The sequence below is a fragment of the Rhea americana genome, unplaced genomic scaffold (assembly GCF_003343005.1).
Source record: "Rhea americana isolate MKP2758 unplaced genomic scaffold, rheAme1 scaffold_107, whole genome shotgun sequence".
NCBI lineage: Eukaryota > Metazoa > Chordata > Aves > Rheiformes > Rheidae > Rhea > Rhea americana.
The window spans coordinates 2,062,937-2,078,963 of record NW_028185117.1 but is presented as its reverse complement, the minus strand read 5'-3'; the positions used below and the strand labels follow the sequence as shown (position 1 = coordinate 2,078,963).

General features: G+C 46.3%; 1 protein-coding gene across 5 annotated transcripts in view; it reads left to right on the top strand.

Moving 5' to 3' along the window:
• Positions 1-16,027, top strand: part of ADGRL3 (adhesion G protein-coupled receptor L3) — a 359,836-nt gene that overhangs the window by 159,073 nt on the left and 184,736 nt on the right. For all 5 annotated transcript variants that reach the window (XM_085310378.1, XM_085310354.1, XM_085310370.1 and 2 more), the window contains one exon: positions 958-1,171. In XM_085310378.1, the coding sequence (XP_085166504.1) occupies positions 958-1,171 (214 nt within the window). The remainder of the gene's footprint in view (positions 1-957; positions 1,172-16,027) is intronic.

Genomic DNA, 16,027 nt, shown 5'->3' with positions numbered 1-16,027 from the left:
CGTGGGTATTTGGGGGATTAATTCAYGTGCGCGTGCGTCAGGCTGCTCAAAAACGTTCGGATCTAAGAGGCTACAGAGATGGGAAGTGTTATTGCTTGTTGTCATATGCGTTTGTTTACTGATGCTTGAGGGCTTTGTTTGCAAGGCATCCTAAAGGGTTTTGTGGGYTTTTTTCTTTTTCCACGATGTAGCCCAGATTTCTTTTAAAATTGGTAAGATTTCTGAAGGCTCTTTAAATTAACTACCCGATTACGGAGCAGTATCGACCGTCCGGGCAGATCTGATGCAAAGCTGCGGCTGAAGCTTGAGCTACCCGGCTTCCTATATATATATGTTGACCTTTCCATGGAAAATATCACTGCTGTGCCTGAAACTTTGGGACGGTTGCCAGAAGCTGCCGGGCAGCCCCCAGCGTGCCGCAGGCTGTAGCGAAGGCGCTTAGACGGAGGCGGTCGGAGGACCGAGGAGAGGACTCGGGGCGATGCGGATGTTGTTGCACCTGGATAGATGCAATCTTGCAGAGCAGGTGGGACCCTGGCGTTTGGCTTTGCAGCTGCCAGGGAGTTTGCCCCGGTCATTTGGGTGCAACGCCAGGCTGTGATTTTACGTATCAAAGCCAACTAGTTCTTCACCTGGCAAGTAGGGGTAATAGCAGCAACCGTAGTTGTTACTTAACTCTTTCAATAGGGGATTTCTAAGCCCTTGAGGAAAGGGCTCATTAGCTTTTTCTCAGATGGGAAATCATATAGGTGGGGGCAAAAGCAATTTCTCTGCACAACTAATGCATCTGAGATCAGCGCTGGCTTCTGCAGGCCACATCTCAAGGGTAAAAAAGCTGTCCCGAGCCATACGTACGGAGGGGAGAAAAAAAAAAGATATTAAACCCCGTTCGGCTTTTAATCCTAATCTCGGCACTGAAAGCCAACGTTTGCCGTGTTTGTGTGTTAATCCTTGCAGCGTTCAGCCGAGCCCCGGTGCCCATGGCTGTGGTCCGACGGGAGCTGTCCTGCGAGAGCTACCCCATCGAGCTTCGCTGCCCGGGCACGGACGTCATCATGATCGAAAGCGCCAACTACGGGAGGACCGACGATAAAATCTGCGACTCCGACCCCGCTCAGATGGAGAATATCCGCTGTTACCTGCCAGATGCCTATAAGATTATGACTCAAAGGTAGAGTGCTTTYGATATTTGTTTGTTTGCTGACTGGTTTGGTTTGTTTTAAGCCGGTATGTACACACCGGTGTTTGCGGTTTTTGCATGAAAAAACACAGATACTTTGTACGTGCGTGCACAGAGCTACAGCTATGATCGCCAAGCTGTGCATTTACCGGAGTGGGTTAGGATCGCGCAATATAAATAACATTTGCAGTAAGTCCTGCTAATAAGCCATCTTGATATCCTCTAAAGCTCAATTTTGCCTTTGAGAGACCAAACTATCCCGGCTCTTAATACATAAACRAAACCTTTCTCTAATGCACCTTTTCTTTCTCTTTGTGCCGTCTTCCTGCAGATGGCCAGTAATCTGCTTTAAACAATTAATGTTTTGTGTTCAAACTGACGCTTTTATGCTTCAAAATACAAAGAAGAAAAATCTCAATCGCTCCTCGCTCTATCAGGCTCATTAGTTTTAGGGGGATCTGAATTCCCCGTCAAGAACCCCTTTGGGATTATGGTTTTTGCAGAGGACTTCCCAGGATTAGTATTTCTGTATAAGAGTAACTGCTGTTAAGGGAAGTAGTAACTGAGATGCGCTCTGTGTAGAGAAGCTCCTGTATTGCAGGGCCTAAAGGTTTATTCCAGCCTCTAGGAATGCTGGCTGCGGAAAGCCTTTAACTACTGCTGAATTTTGCAGCGTAGTTTCTGGCATGGGATGTGGTGTAGGGAGGATTAGTAAGTCCTAGTTCTTGACATTTAATCATGTTCAGCGTGTTGCCTTTGACATGCACGTATGTTTTCATGATTTCATCTCTATTGGACGTGCAAAAGTCTGGTTTTTGAGCTCGATTCAGAATTGCTCCACGTCAAGGATTTAGATGTCAAAATGCTGGGAGGTCCCCTAACAAATGTCTTTGGTGCTGCATGTGGTCCCTGTAAGCCTATTTGCCTTTGACTTTTTCTGGTTGAACCTTCCTGCGTAGCTCTCTGAAGGCCTGTTTGCATGATTGTCGGTTACGTTTTCCAAACGATTCCTTGGATTCAGCAYGGTCTTAGTGGAATTGCTGCAATTCTCCCTGCTCAGGCTGTTAGTGGCTTCGAGCAGAGAGCCTTCATCTTCTGCGTTCAGGCAGAATAAAAGCGTGTCATCCCTTTCGTGGGTCATTACAGAGCGCAAAGTGTTTGTATTTTTATATATACATATATATAAATACAGGTATATATGTATTTACAAATATACACTCACCTGGTAGCACCCTGCAGGAACTAACCTCTTAAATAAATGCACAGCTTTACAATCTGGTTAACAGCAAAGCGCATCTTTGGGGCAAAGCATCCGTTTTTGAGCTTGGGCAGAAGGCAGAGGGCAAAATTCCCTGCAAGGGAAACGCAAAGCCCTACTGACCAAATATTCGCATCGGTAGGACCTTGCCTGCTGCTGTTTGTCGGCGAGGAGGCTTGGGAAAGGATGGTTGCCCATGTAAATCATGCAGTGAGTGCAGTAATTCTTCGTGAAGAAAAGTGCAATCATGTTATTAATTAGGTACTTCTGAYTTTCTTGAGAATAAATATGACCTGGTTCTAGTTGAGAGGTGGGTTAAAGAGGGGGAAAATGCTCTGCTTTTTTATGTCATTCTCAATTCAAAGAATTGAGGCAGTATAAAAATACAAGCATTAAAATGCAACGTGTTCTTAAGATGTAAACCGATCTGCCAGTTCGTAGCTCAGAATAGACATTTTAGCTGAAAAAGAAGTAGTTTAAAAGGAAAATCCGGACAGACTGGTAGCTGTTGCACTGACTGTGCCACTTTTCTGAAAGCCTCTGCCTGCAAAATTAATGATTTCAGCAGGATCTGTGACGGTTTTGCAGATAACTGCAGGTTTGGGTGCAACAAGCTTGGCTTTGCTAATGCTACAGCAAAGTACTGGGAACTAAAGGTTCCTTGCGGCGATCAAATCCGTCCTCATATGGAAAGGAAAAGGGTGCACGCAAAGCATGCAAATCTCCACCATCTTCAGAGTAATGCTCAAAGTAAAGGAAAGTTTAAACAACTTGCAGGGAGCTGTTTTGTAGGGAAATTAAAGCTGTGGCCTGCTTTGGTTTTGAAYTTGCCGGTCCTTCCTTCCAGCGTTAGAGGAGCAGCTGCCCATAAAAGCTCAGACGGTGCCTTGTGAATGAAGCGTTTGGTGCCATCGAGGAGCTTCCTCCTCTGAAAGGAGGAGCGCTTGCAGCCCGCCTGGCAGTCGGCGAGGCGGTGGTAGGCGCTTTGCGCAGAACGGGTAGAAAGAAGGGTGGGTTTAGGAACCAGCTTGCAGCATGTAACGAAGATGGCCCATCTTCCGAAGGGCTGCGTTTTTGTTCGTGTCTCCGGTTGATGGCCTGAGAAACGCAGGAGTCCAAAACAAGTCATTATTGCTGTGATAATATTGCATTTTGTAGCGCTCCRTTATTGATGCTTTTGGCAGCTGTGATTTCTTTTTTTGAAGACGCTTCTCAAATGCCAGTGATCTTCTCTTGYGGTAGGAAATAGAGAGGCTAGATGATCTGTGTTTTCAGGTGGGATGATTGACAACGCGGTCAGGCTGGTGGTTCATAAAGCGGCCGCTGGTTGGGATCTTCTCTGTTTGGGGCTGCTCTGGCAGAGTCGCCTTTCACGTGAAGTAGGTCGTTCTGGTGCGTGGAGGGGCCACGTGCAGGACACGGGGCATAGCGCAGATCTGGGGCTGTGCCCCTGCTCTCCAGGCCATGCATCCAGTAGGACGGAAGGAGGAGAACTTGAGCTGAAACACGGCATGGTTGTGTCAGGCTCTCCAAAAAAAAAAAAAAAACAAAAAAAACCCCAAAACAACAAAAAAAAACCCAGCACCTTGCTCAGACATTGTCCTCACCTCTGACTCAGATATCGAACGTCCCGTTTGGTAGGAACCCCTCCGCCTCAGCCTCCTTCCCGTGCATCCTGAGTAACGTTTGGTGAAGACTGCCAAGATGCTACTCATTTTTCTAAATTTGTGATCACACAGATGGCACGGGAAGCATGTTTCTGAGGAGCTGAGATGTTGCGATGGGGAAGCTAAGCTTTCCTCTCGCTGAGAAGAGCGAGCCTGGTGCTTTGAGATCGCCRCATGAAAAGCGTGATCAGTATGGAAAAATACTAGTGTTTCATTTTAAATAGCATTTGTAACTCGTAGAAATGAATGGAGAATATTAAAGCTCGCGTTCCATGCATTTTGATTTTTTCTTCTTTTTTTTCGTTTGTTCTTGTGAAGTCTTGAAAACAAACCTTACCACTTGATTAAGCAGCCTATTTTCTCCGTTTCCAGGAAGATATATTAAAATGAAGGAAAGTTGACTAATCTGATATGCACCTTGACCCTGGGGCAAGGGCACGTGTTGTATTACTAAGGGGGGAAAAAAGTAATAATAAAGCGCTACTGAAGCAGTGTGCACTGAACTGTTGAATCACTCCTGGAAAAAAATAAAATCGCTACTTCCCGGGTTGTACGCTCTTAATTTATCCTACCCCTTCGCTTCCTGAGAAGGCTGTCAGACAACGCAGGAGTAAATCCTGAAAACGGCAGTCTTCTGGAATTGCCCGGTACCCCGGTAAATCAAGGTTGAAGTATCGCAACAGGTTGCGGCTGCCGTGGTAACGGATGAGGAGAAGGTAGCGCTTTCTGGGGTAATTGGCTTCCCAACCGCAGAAGGCTCCGTAGATCAAAAATAGTGCTTTCGGCTTCCCGGGATAGCGATCGGTAGCCGTGGCCAGCTGTAAAACACAGCAGTCAAAGAGGCTAGATTGAAAAAAAAAAAAAGAGGCAGTTGCATTGCGTGCTGGGTTTTGATTGCCGCTGCCGCGCGACTCCCGTTAACGAAAATCCAGATGGGAGCGGGCAGAGGCACTGGTGGCCRGCAACTGCCGTGGCCCAAGGGAGAGAGAGGCCTCCTGGCCTCCTCGAGCCGTGGAGGCTGGCGGAGAAAGGTCTTTTGCCACCGCTTTTTAGAGGGCCTCGCTAGCTGACAGGGTCCCAAGCCAGAGGGTTGGTCGTGGTGGACCTATGTGTGGTGCAGGCTGGCCTCGGTCAGCAGTCCKCCAGAAGAAGGTCTTGCGTCAAGCTGCTTCCGTTCAGCGCTGGCAGTCTCTAGAGTTGTTTTTGACTGCAGAAACTTATCAGTTGCTTCCTATGGGCAGCTGGAAAAATCTGTCATTGCTTTTTTTCTAAGGCTGTCTCAGTCTTAGCTGACAAAGAGAAGACACGGGATAATCTCTTGGATATAAGTCAGGTCTTGAAATGGCCTGGAAACCGCTGAACTCTGCTGAACAGGAAGGGAGATCCCAGTTTATTGCTTCATCCACCGCTTTGCGAGCAGGGAAGGGGCTGCTGGAGGGAAGGGACCGGCTACCCCTTTGCAGCCTGCAGGGTGCAGCTTTTGCCGGTGGGAGAAGACCTASGTGTTATGTCCACCTGTCACCTGTGTTACTGCCTGCTTGAGGTTTGCTGAGTGCAGCAGCCCCTAACTTGCACCTGTGGAGGGACATTTTGGTGGAGATGGAGATGGTGCTGACAGTAGAGTATGGCTGTTGTACACGTGCACTATGTTTATTCTTACATGAACGGTAGGTGTGTTGATGGGAGATGGGTGCAGGAGCACACAACGACCGTCCCGTAACTGCTGTGCGGGAAGATGCTGCTTTAACCCTTCAGGTGWTGGTCTCTGTTGTTCCTAAAAACACATTTTGTATCATGAAAAGCATTATTTGACACGCTCAAAAGAAAGGAGGGGGGAAATCTGAGACTGAGCATCTACATCTTAATGATGGTCYTTCCTGTCTGGTGCCTCAATTGCAGAAGCCGTGAGCAACGAATGGCCGTCGCAGTGTTTGTTCTTCAGGTGTTCGGTCTTCCTCATCAGGATGAAGGTTTAGAGCATGGCATGATAGCATGCAAAGTTTATTCAGGCCAAACTGACTAAACGCTGTCTTAAAATAGCAAAGAAATAATTTGGTCCGAAAAATATGTACATGCTCCTTTGCCGTTTAGTCTTCTGGCTAGAAATAATGGCTAAAAGGYTGTGAGGTAAGATGACTTTTAAGTAATGCATTTATATCGGTTTCTTTGCCTTTTTTGTCCAAAAGAGCTCAGTTAGCTTATGCCTGAGGTCAAAATTGGGTTTATACACAGGGGATTTTCTMTTCTCCAGGATATTTCAAAGCTTTCATTCAGGAGACTTTTTTGACTGCCCCATTATGCGGTGCGTTTGTAGCTTGAACCATATATTCTACTTTAAAACACATAAAAGCAGCGTGGGCTTATCCCGCACCTTCTCAGCGTGCGGAGTGCACGCGTGGGGTTTGTGTGCGTCTCCGCAGGGCTGGGAACGCCCTCCGGAGACGTTCCTCACCTGCGCGCGCTCGCGGCTTGGGATCCGCAACGTGGCGTTGCAGGTTTGTTTTTGGTTTTGTTTTTTGTTCTTTTGTGATCACTCTACTGCTACCAAATGCTTTTGCAGCCGGAGCCCCTTTGCCAAGAGTTTCCAGGTGCTGCATGAAGGCAAGACCCAAGTGGGCAAAGATGGGCGTTAACCACAAAGTGGTAGCAAAACATGAACCGATGCAAGCAGCGCTGCTGGATCGTGGTCCTACGATTCAGTCGTAGGTTTTGTTAGTGGGATGAACTGAAGTTTATTTCAATTTCTATGGGGAAAAGAGCACAGAAGGTTTTTATCATAAGCAGTGACCCAAGAAAAGGTTTTGCTGCTGTTATGATTCAGGAGAAGGGTTTTATATATTAGAAATGTTAGGAAGCGGAGAGTACAAGGGATGCCTTGCTGCATCTGGGATGTTATTTAAAARAAAAAAAAGGCAGGATATGGGATTTATGATTAGAGCCATCTTCTATGCATTATGCATAGGATAATACATTGGTGTCAGTTATATACAGTGGAAACCTTAATTCTGTTGGAGTCCTGCTGACATCGTAAACTGGGAGACAGCGAGTAGTTTATGGGCAGCAGTAGAGCCTCCGGACTGAATTATGGCCCCGGCGTTCAGTCCGTTAGAGTGCCGCGGTTCGTAGCAGGCAATATATTATGTGCTTTTACCCAAAGCAAAAGCGGTGACAAAGAAGGGAAGGGGAARAGCTTTATTGCCGAGACGACGCAAGGGATGGGAAGTGGGCGTACGGGCAAAGGGAACGTGCCGAAGGGCGAAACGGGTGCGGGGACGAAGCGGGATTTGGAGCTGGCTAGCGGCAGAGGTGCCCCGATGGGAGCAGGGTTTCATCCTGATYCTTCTTCATTAGAGCTGTGTTTTGACCCCAAAGCCTGATATTTAATATTCTTACTAGGTTCTCTTCGGAAGCGTTAATTATGATTGYTGGATATTCTCGATGTCCGTATCAATGCCCAGGTCCTTTCTGAATCTCATTAAATCTCTGGTYTTGATGACTTTCACGAGCTGCGAGTCCAGCAGGATAATAGCTTATTGTGTGAAAAAGGATTGCTTTTGGTCAGATTTTAATTTCGTTGCAATCCCACTCATCTCGTATCCTCAGACAGCGAGGACAGAGGCATCCAAGCTACCTTTTCGATTTCCGTTCATTAGCTTAYGTGCGTTTGTCATATTGCTTCTAATTTATCTGCTCTCCATGGGAGAAAGTTATGATCTTTCAAATATTTCTTCGTATGGGAGTTATTCTGGCCTTTTTTTCTTTTTTCTAATGAACGTGTGAAGGTTCTCTCTGTTTTTCCCTGAACGCCCTTTAATTTAGCAGTACCGTGTTTGAGATGAGATGAGCTGTACTGTACACAGCGTTCTGGCTCAGGCTGCATCACCTACCTAAATAAAAACAATGTTATTTCTTTATTAGTATTTACTCTCTTTTTTTTCTTTTTTTCCTGTGAAACCTGGCTTTAATGCTGCAGATTTATTGTTGTTATTTTAAAGCAAAATCCAAAGTACGGCAGAGAAGGAAAAGAATTTTGTGTTTAATTTGYGATTTTAGGGCATCTCTCTTTGGAAAGCATGCTTCCCGTCTTCTCTGGCCCAGGTGGCTTTGCGTTAAACAGAGCATCCCGTTTGACTCAAAGTACTGCAAACKGTACAGCGATAATTTCAGCCTTCCCCAAAACGCCTGCTCTGTTCCTAATATATTGTCAGCTCCTTTGGTCACTTGGTAGAGCACAGTCCACTTAAATGGTTCYGGGGTGCCTGGCTAGCATTTTCTTTTTCAGGATTTATTTATGACGGATGGAGAACTTTGGCTGTCGATGCAAATACTAGCGAACACGTGGAGCGAAATGTAAAGCAGCCGATGGCCTGTAGGGAGCAAGGTTAGTTACGGGAAGATGCGTGCTGCTTGCAGAGTGGCCTGAATCCAAATGACGCATGTGGAAGTGCCAGGCTGTGGTTGGGGATGTTGATGCACRGGTGGATGCAACCTGGTTAGTACCTGAGCAGTCTTCCCGTAGGGAGTAGAGAGGTGGCAGATGRGTCATTTTCACTGTTGAGACTTTTTTGGGTTGGGTTGTGTAGAGGGTTTTTTTTGTTTGTTTGTTKGTTTTTGGAGAGGGTCAGAACTTCTTTAGGATCCCTCAAAAATCCACCTTTGTTAGAAGTGCTCCTTGACAACCTTTCTAGTAACTGGCCTGATTGCAGGCGTCTAATATCTGAGACACCATAAAAGGAGGAAGAAGTGGGGAGGAGGGGAGGGAAAAAGCAACTACAAACACRCACAGAGAATATAGGTCACCTTGAATGCAGTGGATTAGGCTGAGCTCTGGAAAATCAATTTTGGTTGATTAGTTGCACTTGTAGCTAGATGTAAAGAGTTAAAGGCAGGCTCCCAACAATGCAGGCTAATGCCTGTCGTGTCGGGCTGGGATCCAGAAGACGCTTAGGTGCCGGTGTAACGCTGCGTGCGAGAAGCGCTGTTTGAAGTCAGCGCGGAGTTCTAAGCCTTGCAGGAGATAGCCACCGGCTTAGTTTTCACTACCTGGATTGCATCCAAGTAGAGAAGGCATCTAGTAGATCACCTCATGGAGCATCTCCAGCGATGAACGCGCTTGCTGGTGTGCTTGYCCAAGGTGGACGGCATCCGACCATCACCACCACCGCGTTTCTCCTTACGCTGGTCCRTCGTGCCCGGAGGTGGCCGAGGTGGAGTCCAAATTGCAATCGTTTTGAATTATTTAAAGACCAGAAGCGCTTTTTAAAGAGAGCATGTTTGAAGGGAGGGGGGAGAAAAGGATGAAGAGCTGTCGTTATAGTGCTTAAAAGGGATCTCGGTGCATCAGCTTCCCGATTTGGTAATGTTGCCTGGCGTAGCGTCCCCCAAAGGTATCTTCGGTCAGGGGCTTTCAGGTAGGAACAGAAACTCCCTACGCTTGAAGGATCCCTTTGGGAGGGCCCATGTATTTGGATTGGGAAGAGGTGAAGTCGATTCCTGTGTGTCTCTTTCTGATGGTGAGATTTTGGGAGTTAYGACCCTTGAAGGTGCCCATCGCAGSCAGAAGCCTGATTTYCCGCTGAACTGGCACGAGTCYCGGGTTCCCAGTGTCCAAAGGTTTCTTTTGCAAGTGGAGGTTCACTCTTAAGTGGCTCTAGCGCCTTTTAATATTTTGCTCACAATCTAATTTGGATTTTAAGTATACCAATTTGGAAAGTGCCAGCCTCACATCAAGCTCAGAGTTGTTGGGTTTGTTGGTGTTTTTTTTTTTATTTTTTAACTTATATGATTTAATAAGGTTAACTTGCTTGYAGTTCTGATCCAATCGTCAGAGAAAGCTCGTTTGAATTAAGAACCCGTCAGAGGGGAAGTAGCCTCGAGCGTAAAGCACGAGGAACGAGGTAGTGCCAAAATGTGGGGCTCCCGGAGGCCCTCTCATCTCACCCGTCAGCGAGAGGAGAAACTTTCGGCTGCCAAACCAACGCGCTCRAGGACAAGAAGAGTAATTAAGGGATTAAAAACAAATATCCCCCCTTTACAGCTGTCGTCTTTGGAGATGTACGCACATAGGCACACATAGAAAGTATTATATAGTGTAAACTTTGTAATTTTTCGAGGCTCCAAAATATGTGGAGGAGCCGAATGCTTTTTACGCGTCTGCTTCATTTATCGGGAATAATTTACAAAGCGGAGCGTGGCCACTAAAATGAATGAATAAATAAGCGAGCTGGCGGAGTATTCCTGCCAAATCGGTTTTGGGGCTCTCTGGCATGCAGTAATTAATTTGCGGGGTTTTAATCGCGCCGGTTTCTTCCGTTGTGGCCTTGCTTCTCAGCAGCCGAGCATCTCCCCCACGAATTTAATTTCCTCGGCGTTGGTGTGGGCAACCCCGACTGCGTAACCTCTTCTGACCCAAGGTTACGTCTTAATCCCTTCGGKCCCCCGGGGTGGGGGGGAGCCCCTCAGGTTTGGCAAGTGCAGCGAGATTTTTTTCAAGTGTGTAACGTATCGATAAGGCGTATATGGCATTAGGGTGCTTATCTGAATTCTGCGCGTGTTGGGCGTTTGGGCATTTTTGTTTTGTTTTGTTCTTTCCCGATGCAAATCCTCAGCAGAGTTCCCGTGCGTAAGCTCTTCCCRCTGTTTCTGCAGGAATAAGGCAGCYGTGGAAGAAGCAAGCAAAGCGAAGACCTCGTCGCTTTGGAATATCTTGCAGATTTTTCGAAGGAGATAGGGAGGGGGATGCATAGGGCACGTGTGACTTCGGTCGCAGGCTGGCGTTGCTCAGCCAGAACCCAAAGAAAGCGGCATCCTTAGGGGCGCTGCGAATTTATATTTCAAGGCAGTGGTAGGTGCCAACGGGGTTCGAGGAACCTGCTCCATACTGTGAAGGAGGATTTTTTTTTTTTTTTTTTTTTTTGTTTTTTTTTTTTTTTTGCATTTTTGTGTGTTGCCCAAATAACAGTAGCGATTCTCAAGAATAGACATTTCTAGCATCTGGCCCATCTCTTTTTAAGGTTTCTTGCTGCTGATTTTGCTGAGACTACCGAAAGGAGAAAAGAAGGGGGGGAAAAAAGTGCAGGGCAATAGGAAGGATGAAGAACGCTTTGAGAGCGGGACCTTAATTCGAGAAATTGGCTTTTTTCATCATGTGGTAAATTCATTAGTCATGTACAGTGAAGAAGTTGATTTATGACTGTAACTATATTGAATTGATGAACGCAGCAACTTGAAATTTAGTGGCCAGAATTAAGGCTTCTGCAGGCATTAATAGATTAGACCGCTTAAAACAATTTAATTATTTATCCTGTACAAATGGGATAGGATATTTCCGGAGCGATGCGTGCATTACTTCAGACGTATATTCATATACAGGGGATTGAAGCTCTGTTTGCAGGTCCGAYTAATGGAGGGGAGGGGAAGCTGGGAAGGACCCTTGCTGAGACTTCAGAATTTCCTTTTCTTTACAGTTTGGAGGACTTCCTAAAAATAATAGTAATATCAGTCTGCTCAGAGGTAGTGTTTTTTCCATGCTTCCTGTAAAACCAATCAGCTTTTATTCTTAAGAGAGTTAAAGAAGCAGAAAAGAGGGCTATTAATAGCACCGTATGTCTGCATTTGAACTCGGTGTTACGCACGTGTACTTATGTACCGCTGTTTTTATTGCAGTAGTATGCAGATGACTGATGTCCCATCAGGACAGGCTCTGCACAAGCACAGGTCCCCGCCTGGAGACGTTGTAACGTCGGGAAGCGACTGTGCTCCAAGTGGCTCGTCCTGAAGTGCCATCCTATCCGGAAAGAGAAGGAAATAATTAAGACGGCATGAATTATGTAAAGCAGGCTTGAATAAGGAGCGACAGCAGAGCTGGCTTTGACAGCTGGATGTTAAACGAAATTTGTTTCCGTTGTTACAGATACGTAGACTGTTTTAAAATTTATTTAGATTTATTTAAGGGGTAGAGGAAAGAAACAGAAAATCCCTGATGCGGAGAATTGAAATAATGAGTTGTTACACATACATAGATAGTCATTATAAAATATTTAATTGCTCTATTTTTTGCTTTATTTGTAAGAGCCTTTTAAGACTCCTTGAGCCTGGGTTTTACGTGCAGGCGGACCCCCGTTGCATTTCGCGCAGCGTTCTTTTCCGGCACACTTAATTGAGTGAATAACTGCGATAAGCAAATCCTCCTGGCTTCTCCGGCTCTGTCCTGGCGCACGATGAATTTCTCGTGTTTTCCGAAGGAGAATTTATCCTGAGTGGCTCTATCTCACACTGCTTTATTACTCGAGCCTTTCAGGAGGCCAAAGCTRTCGGTAAGGGAAAGCTTTTTAGTCAAAGCCACAGGAGCTTTAGCTACGGTGGCGAAACATCTACAAACAAATACTAAAGTTAAATTGTAATTGGAAGAAGGGGAGCGTGGGAGGGGRGGAAAGGGCTGTTTCCAAAGAGAGCCTTCAGATGCTGGCTGGGGTAAAATCAATACGCGGGTTAAGACCATGCGGTGCCCCGTGAACGTCGAGCACGTTGGTGGATAAAGTGGTTTTTTTTCCTTCTTTTTTTAAATTTTTTTCAGGTGGTGAAAGGTGGGGTGATATCCTTTGGGGTTGGTTAGACTGAGTTAGAACTAATCTGCTGTTTGCTTCAGACTTTTCCCACCTTATCGTACATCCAAATGTACGCTCTCACTACCAGTTTTAGCCTTCCTGAAGAAATGATTTTTTTTTCTTTCCTTTCAAATCCAGAGCGTTGAAGAGCCCTGCTGACTTTATAAAAATAGAAATACAGGGCKTGTCAATTTGCATGTGATCCTTGGTTAATCTTGGGCGGTGCTGAAGACGCAAGTAGTCCTGAAGCAGTCAAATTTTGGAAAAATGTGCCTCCAGGGCAAATTCTTCCCTTCCCTCCTCACTGATCCCTGCTGTCACTGATTTAGCAGGCTATAATATTACACGGGTTATTTTCCGTTCTGCTTTTTGGCATCCCAACACTGCGTTAGATCGCTTGGATGCCGCTGGGCAAGCGGCAGAGGTTTCTGTTGTCCTAGTGGGCTTCCTTGCCAACACCACGCTGCTGCCTTTCTCCATGTGGGCAGCTTCTCGACTTAAGTGCCGGTTTGATGGTGAGATACCTCCTTTGCTGCCTGCGCGTGGCTTTTGTATTCCTGTACGTTGCTTATATCAAACGCCGTTAATTTGTCGCTCCAGTTGTGAAAATCATAAAGTGCGTGGTTTGCTTCCGGGCACTCTATTGCCTTACATTTTGTGGAAGCTCTTACGGAGAACTCTAAACTGCTTTAATTTTCGTATTTCKTGCGTTTTCATGGCGCAGCACCCTAGGTTGCTCTTGCACAGTTTGCACCGTGGTGGCCGCACAGGCAGAAAGGGTGGCCCGGTGAGAGAAGGTCTGATGGCTTCTCCCCTGCTGAGACCCACCATTGGCGGGTTGAGCAGCAAGTAAAGAGGAGACCTCTCTGAACTCTGTGCTCCTCATCCCGATTCCACCAAGGAACCTGTGCTGGGATAGTTCCCSGTCTCTACGGAGAGCTCCCTGGATAGCCGTTTGCAGTTGTGACTGCCAATAACCTTCCATTTCTKTTCAGTTTTCTGCTTACCTGTTGTTTGATGTGAAAATAGGTTCTAGGTATTAATTTTAGCATTAATATTTGTAAGGGATAGGTTACTTGGGAACAGTAAGTAAAATTCTGTTTCCAGGAAGTATTAGAAATTTTGGTGTTTGTGACATGCTCATGGATGAAAATACATAGTTACATCAATAGATGCCAGGAAAGGTATTGGGTGATCTGTAAAGCTCGCACGGTATCCTTTCTGTTACAATTAGAGCGGTAATGGGAAGGATGGCAACCTCTCTGTTAGTAGATTTTAATTTTAATTGAGTGTTGTTATCCTGTGTGTTGTTCAATACAGATTTTTTGCACACAAATGCATCGATATCTTAGCTCTTTCGCCCACCAGGTGCTTCTGAGATTGAAACCAGCCTCGGAGCTGACGGGACCGCCTTTGGGAGGGACGTGCACGAAGACCTGGTGGTGAAGGACTGGATGACCTAGCACGGTGCTGGAACGCTTTTCGCTAGTGTTGCGTGTGATGTGCGACGCGCTAATAAATCTAATAAATCACAGTGGCGGGGCGAGCAAGGCGTGCAGCGGGTGCAGCCTGGAGGCAGGCGAATTTGGCCAGTGTTTCGTAGGGTGGACGGGAGGGATGAAGATCTGCGCGATGGTTGAGAGAGATCTGGACGGGGAAGTGTTTCGGAGAGGAGCCTGCAGGGGAGGATCTGAGGAAGGAGGAGAAATCTGGCCAGAGGCAGAACTAGCTGCAGAACTCACGGCTGCGCCCGGAGAAGGTGATGGGAMCGGGCGGCGCGGGAGCTCCAGGTTAGCGCCCTTGCCGCAAGCCACGGTGACGACGTGCCCTCCGACGTGGCTTTCGGTGGAAGTTTGCAGCTCAGGAGGGATTTCTCTTTGCAACGCGTCGGGAGCTCTGTTGGGTGGCTCGTGGCCGCGTTTGGGTGGGCGCTGCGGATTTGCTGTAATGTATCCAGCGATTTGCTCGACCAGAGCGGGAGCAGGAAGATGGGGACGAGCTTTTGATCTCTGACATCGTGGTATCAGCAGGGGAGAAAATAAGAAACACTTTAGAGTCAAGATGTGTTAAATTAGTTGGAAAGTAAATTGACAGAGAGTTGGCAGCAAATACACGCTATGAAATTGCTAACCCTTTGAGCAAAGTATGGGTATTTTCCAGCAGTGGAATCTAATTCGCCCTGAAGCTTTTGTCTAAGAAAACTGGAGTAATAGCAGGAGCAAAGACTTAACATTTCTATTTTATATGCAGGAACTTTTTGGGGGGCTGCCAATGCATTAAAAGCACCTTAAGAAAACAAAGGAAGTTAATATGGGTGCAAGAAGCTCTTTGCATCTTATTTGGAACTCGTGAATATTTATTTTAATCTGYRTTTCCTATTAATAGTCTATCAGAGYGCGCGCTCTGCCGAAACCTCGCCGGGCCTTTCGTTCCGCGAGCCGCTTGGATTATTTCGATTTCCTTCGCTGAGCGGCGGCGGCGGCGGCGCGGTCCGTTCTGCGGCCGAAGCGTCGCGTAACGCGGGGACCGGCCGGGGGGCGCGCGGGAAGAGCTTGCAACCTTGACGCCGCTGCGATGATCGTGCGCCGAGCGTCGCCGGCGGGCCGCGCGGGATCAAAACCCGAGCGGAGACCGAATGYGGATGACCCTGCTGCTGCAAGGCACAAAAAAAAGGGAGTTTTGCTTTGGGGTCATCCGCTCCAGGCAAGTGACCCTTTCCCCTTACGCAGGTTTTTTTTTTTTTTCTTGAATGAGTTTCATACTTCTAGGGGGGATGAACTTGTGATGTTTAAGCACTGCATTTGGCAGAACTGTGCTGCTAGCGACTGTCGTTGCTTCTTCCTCCTGGAAACGTGTTTCAGGTTAATTTTGTTTCCATTTCAGCCATTTCTTAATTTTATTTTTTTAATGCTATAATACTGAAATAATGAGCCAGCACCTACAGTCTCTTTTTTCTTTTAATCCCAAACATTTCCTCCTTTTCCCTGTATTTCTTTGGTATGAAATATTATGTAATGAAGAAATGAAGCATCGTTATTATAATTAAAAAAATAGCAGAGCAAAAATAGTATGATAAAGAAATCATCATCATCATCATCTTACTGTTACATAGGAATTAGAGCATGCATCCTTTCCTACATAAGAATTCCAAGATTAGGCTTTCTTATGATTTTGGTATGTATTTTATGGCTACCTGTGAAAATTGTCAAAAAGTGAGTAGCAGTACAGGCATTTTCTTTTTATAAAGCAGCCTTTTCTTTTTAAATGTAAAAATTGTAAAGCTTGAATTTTAAAAATTGAATTTTAATGGAGGTGT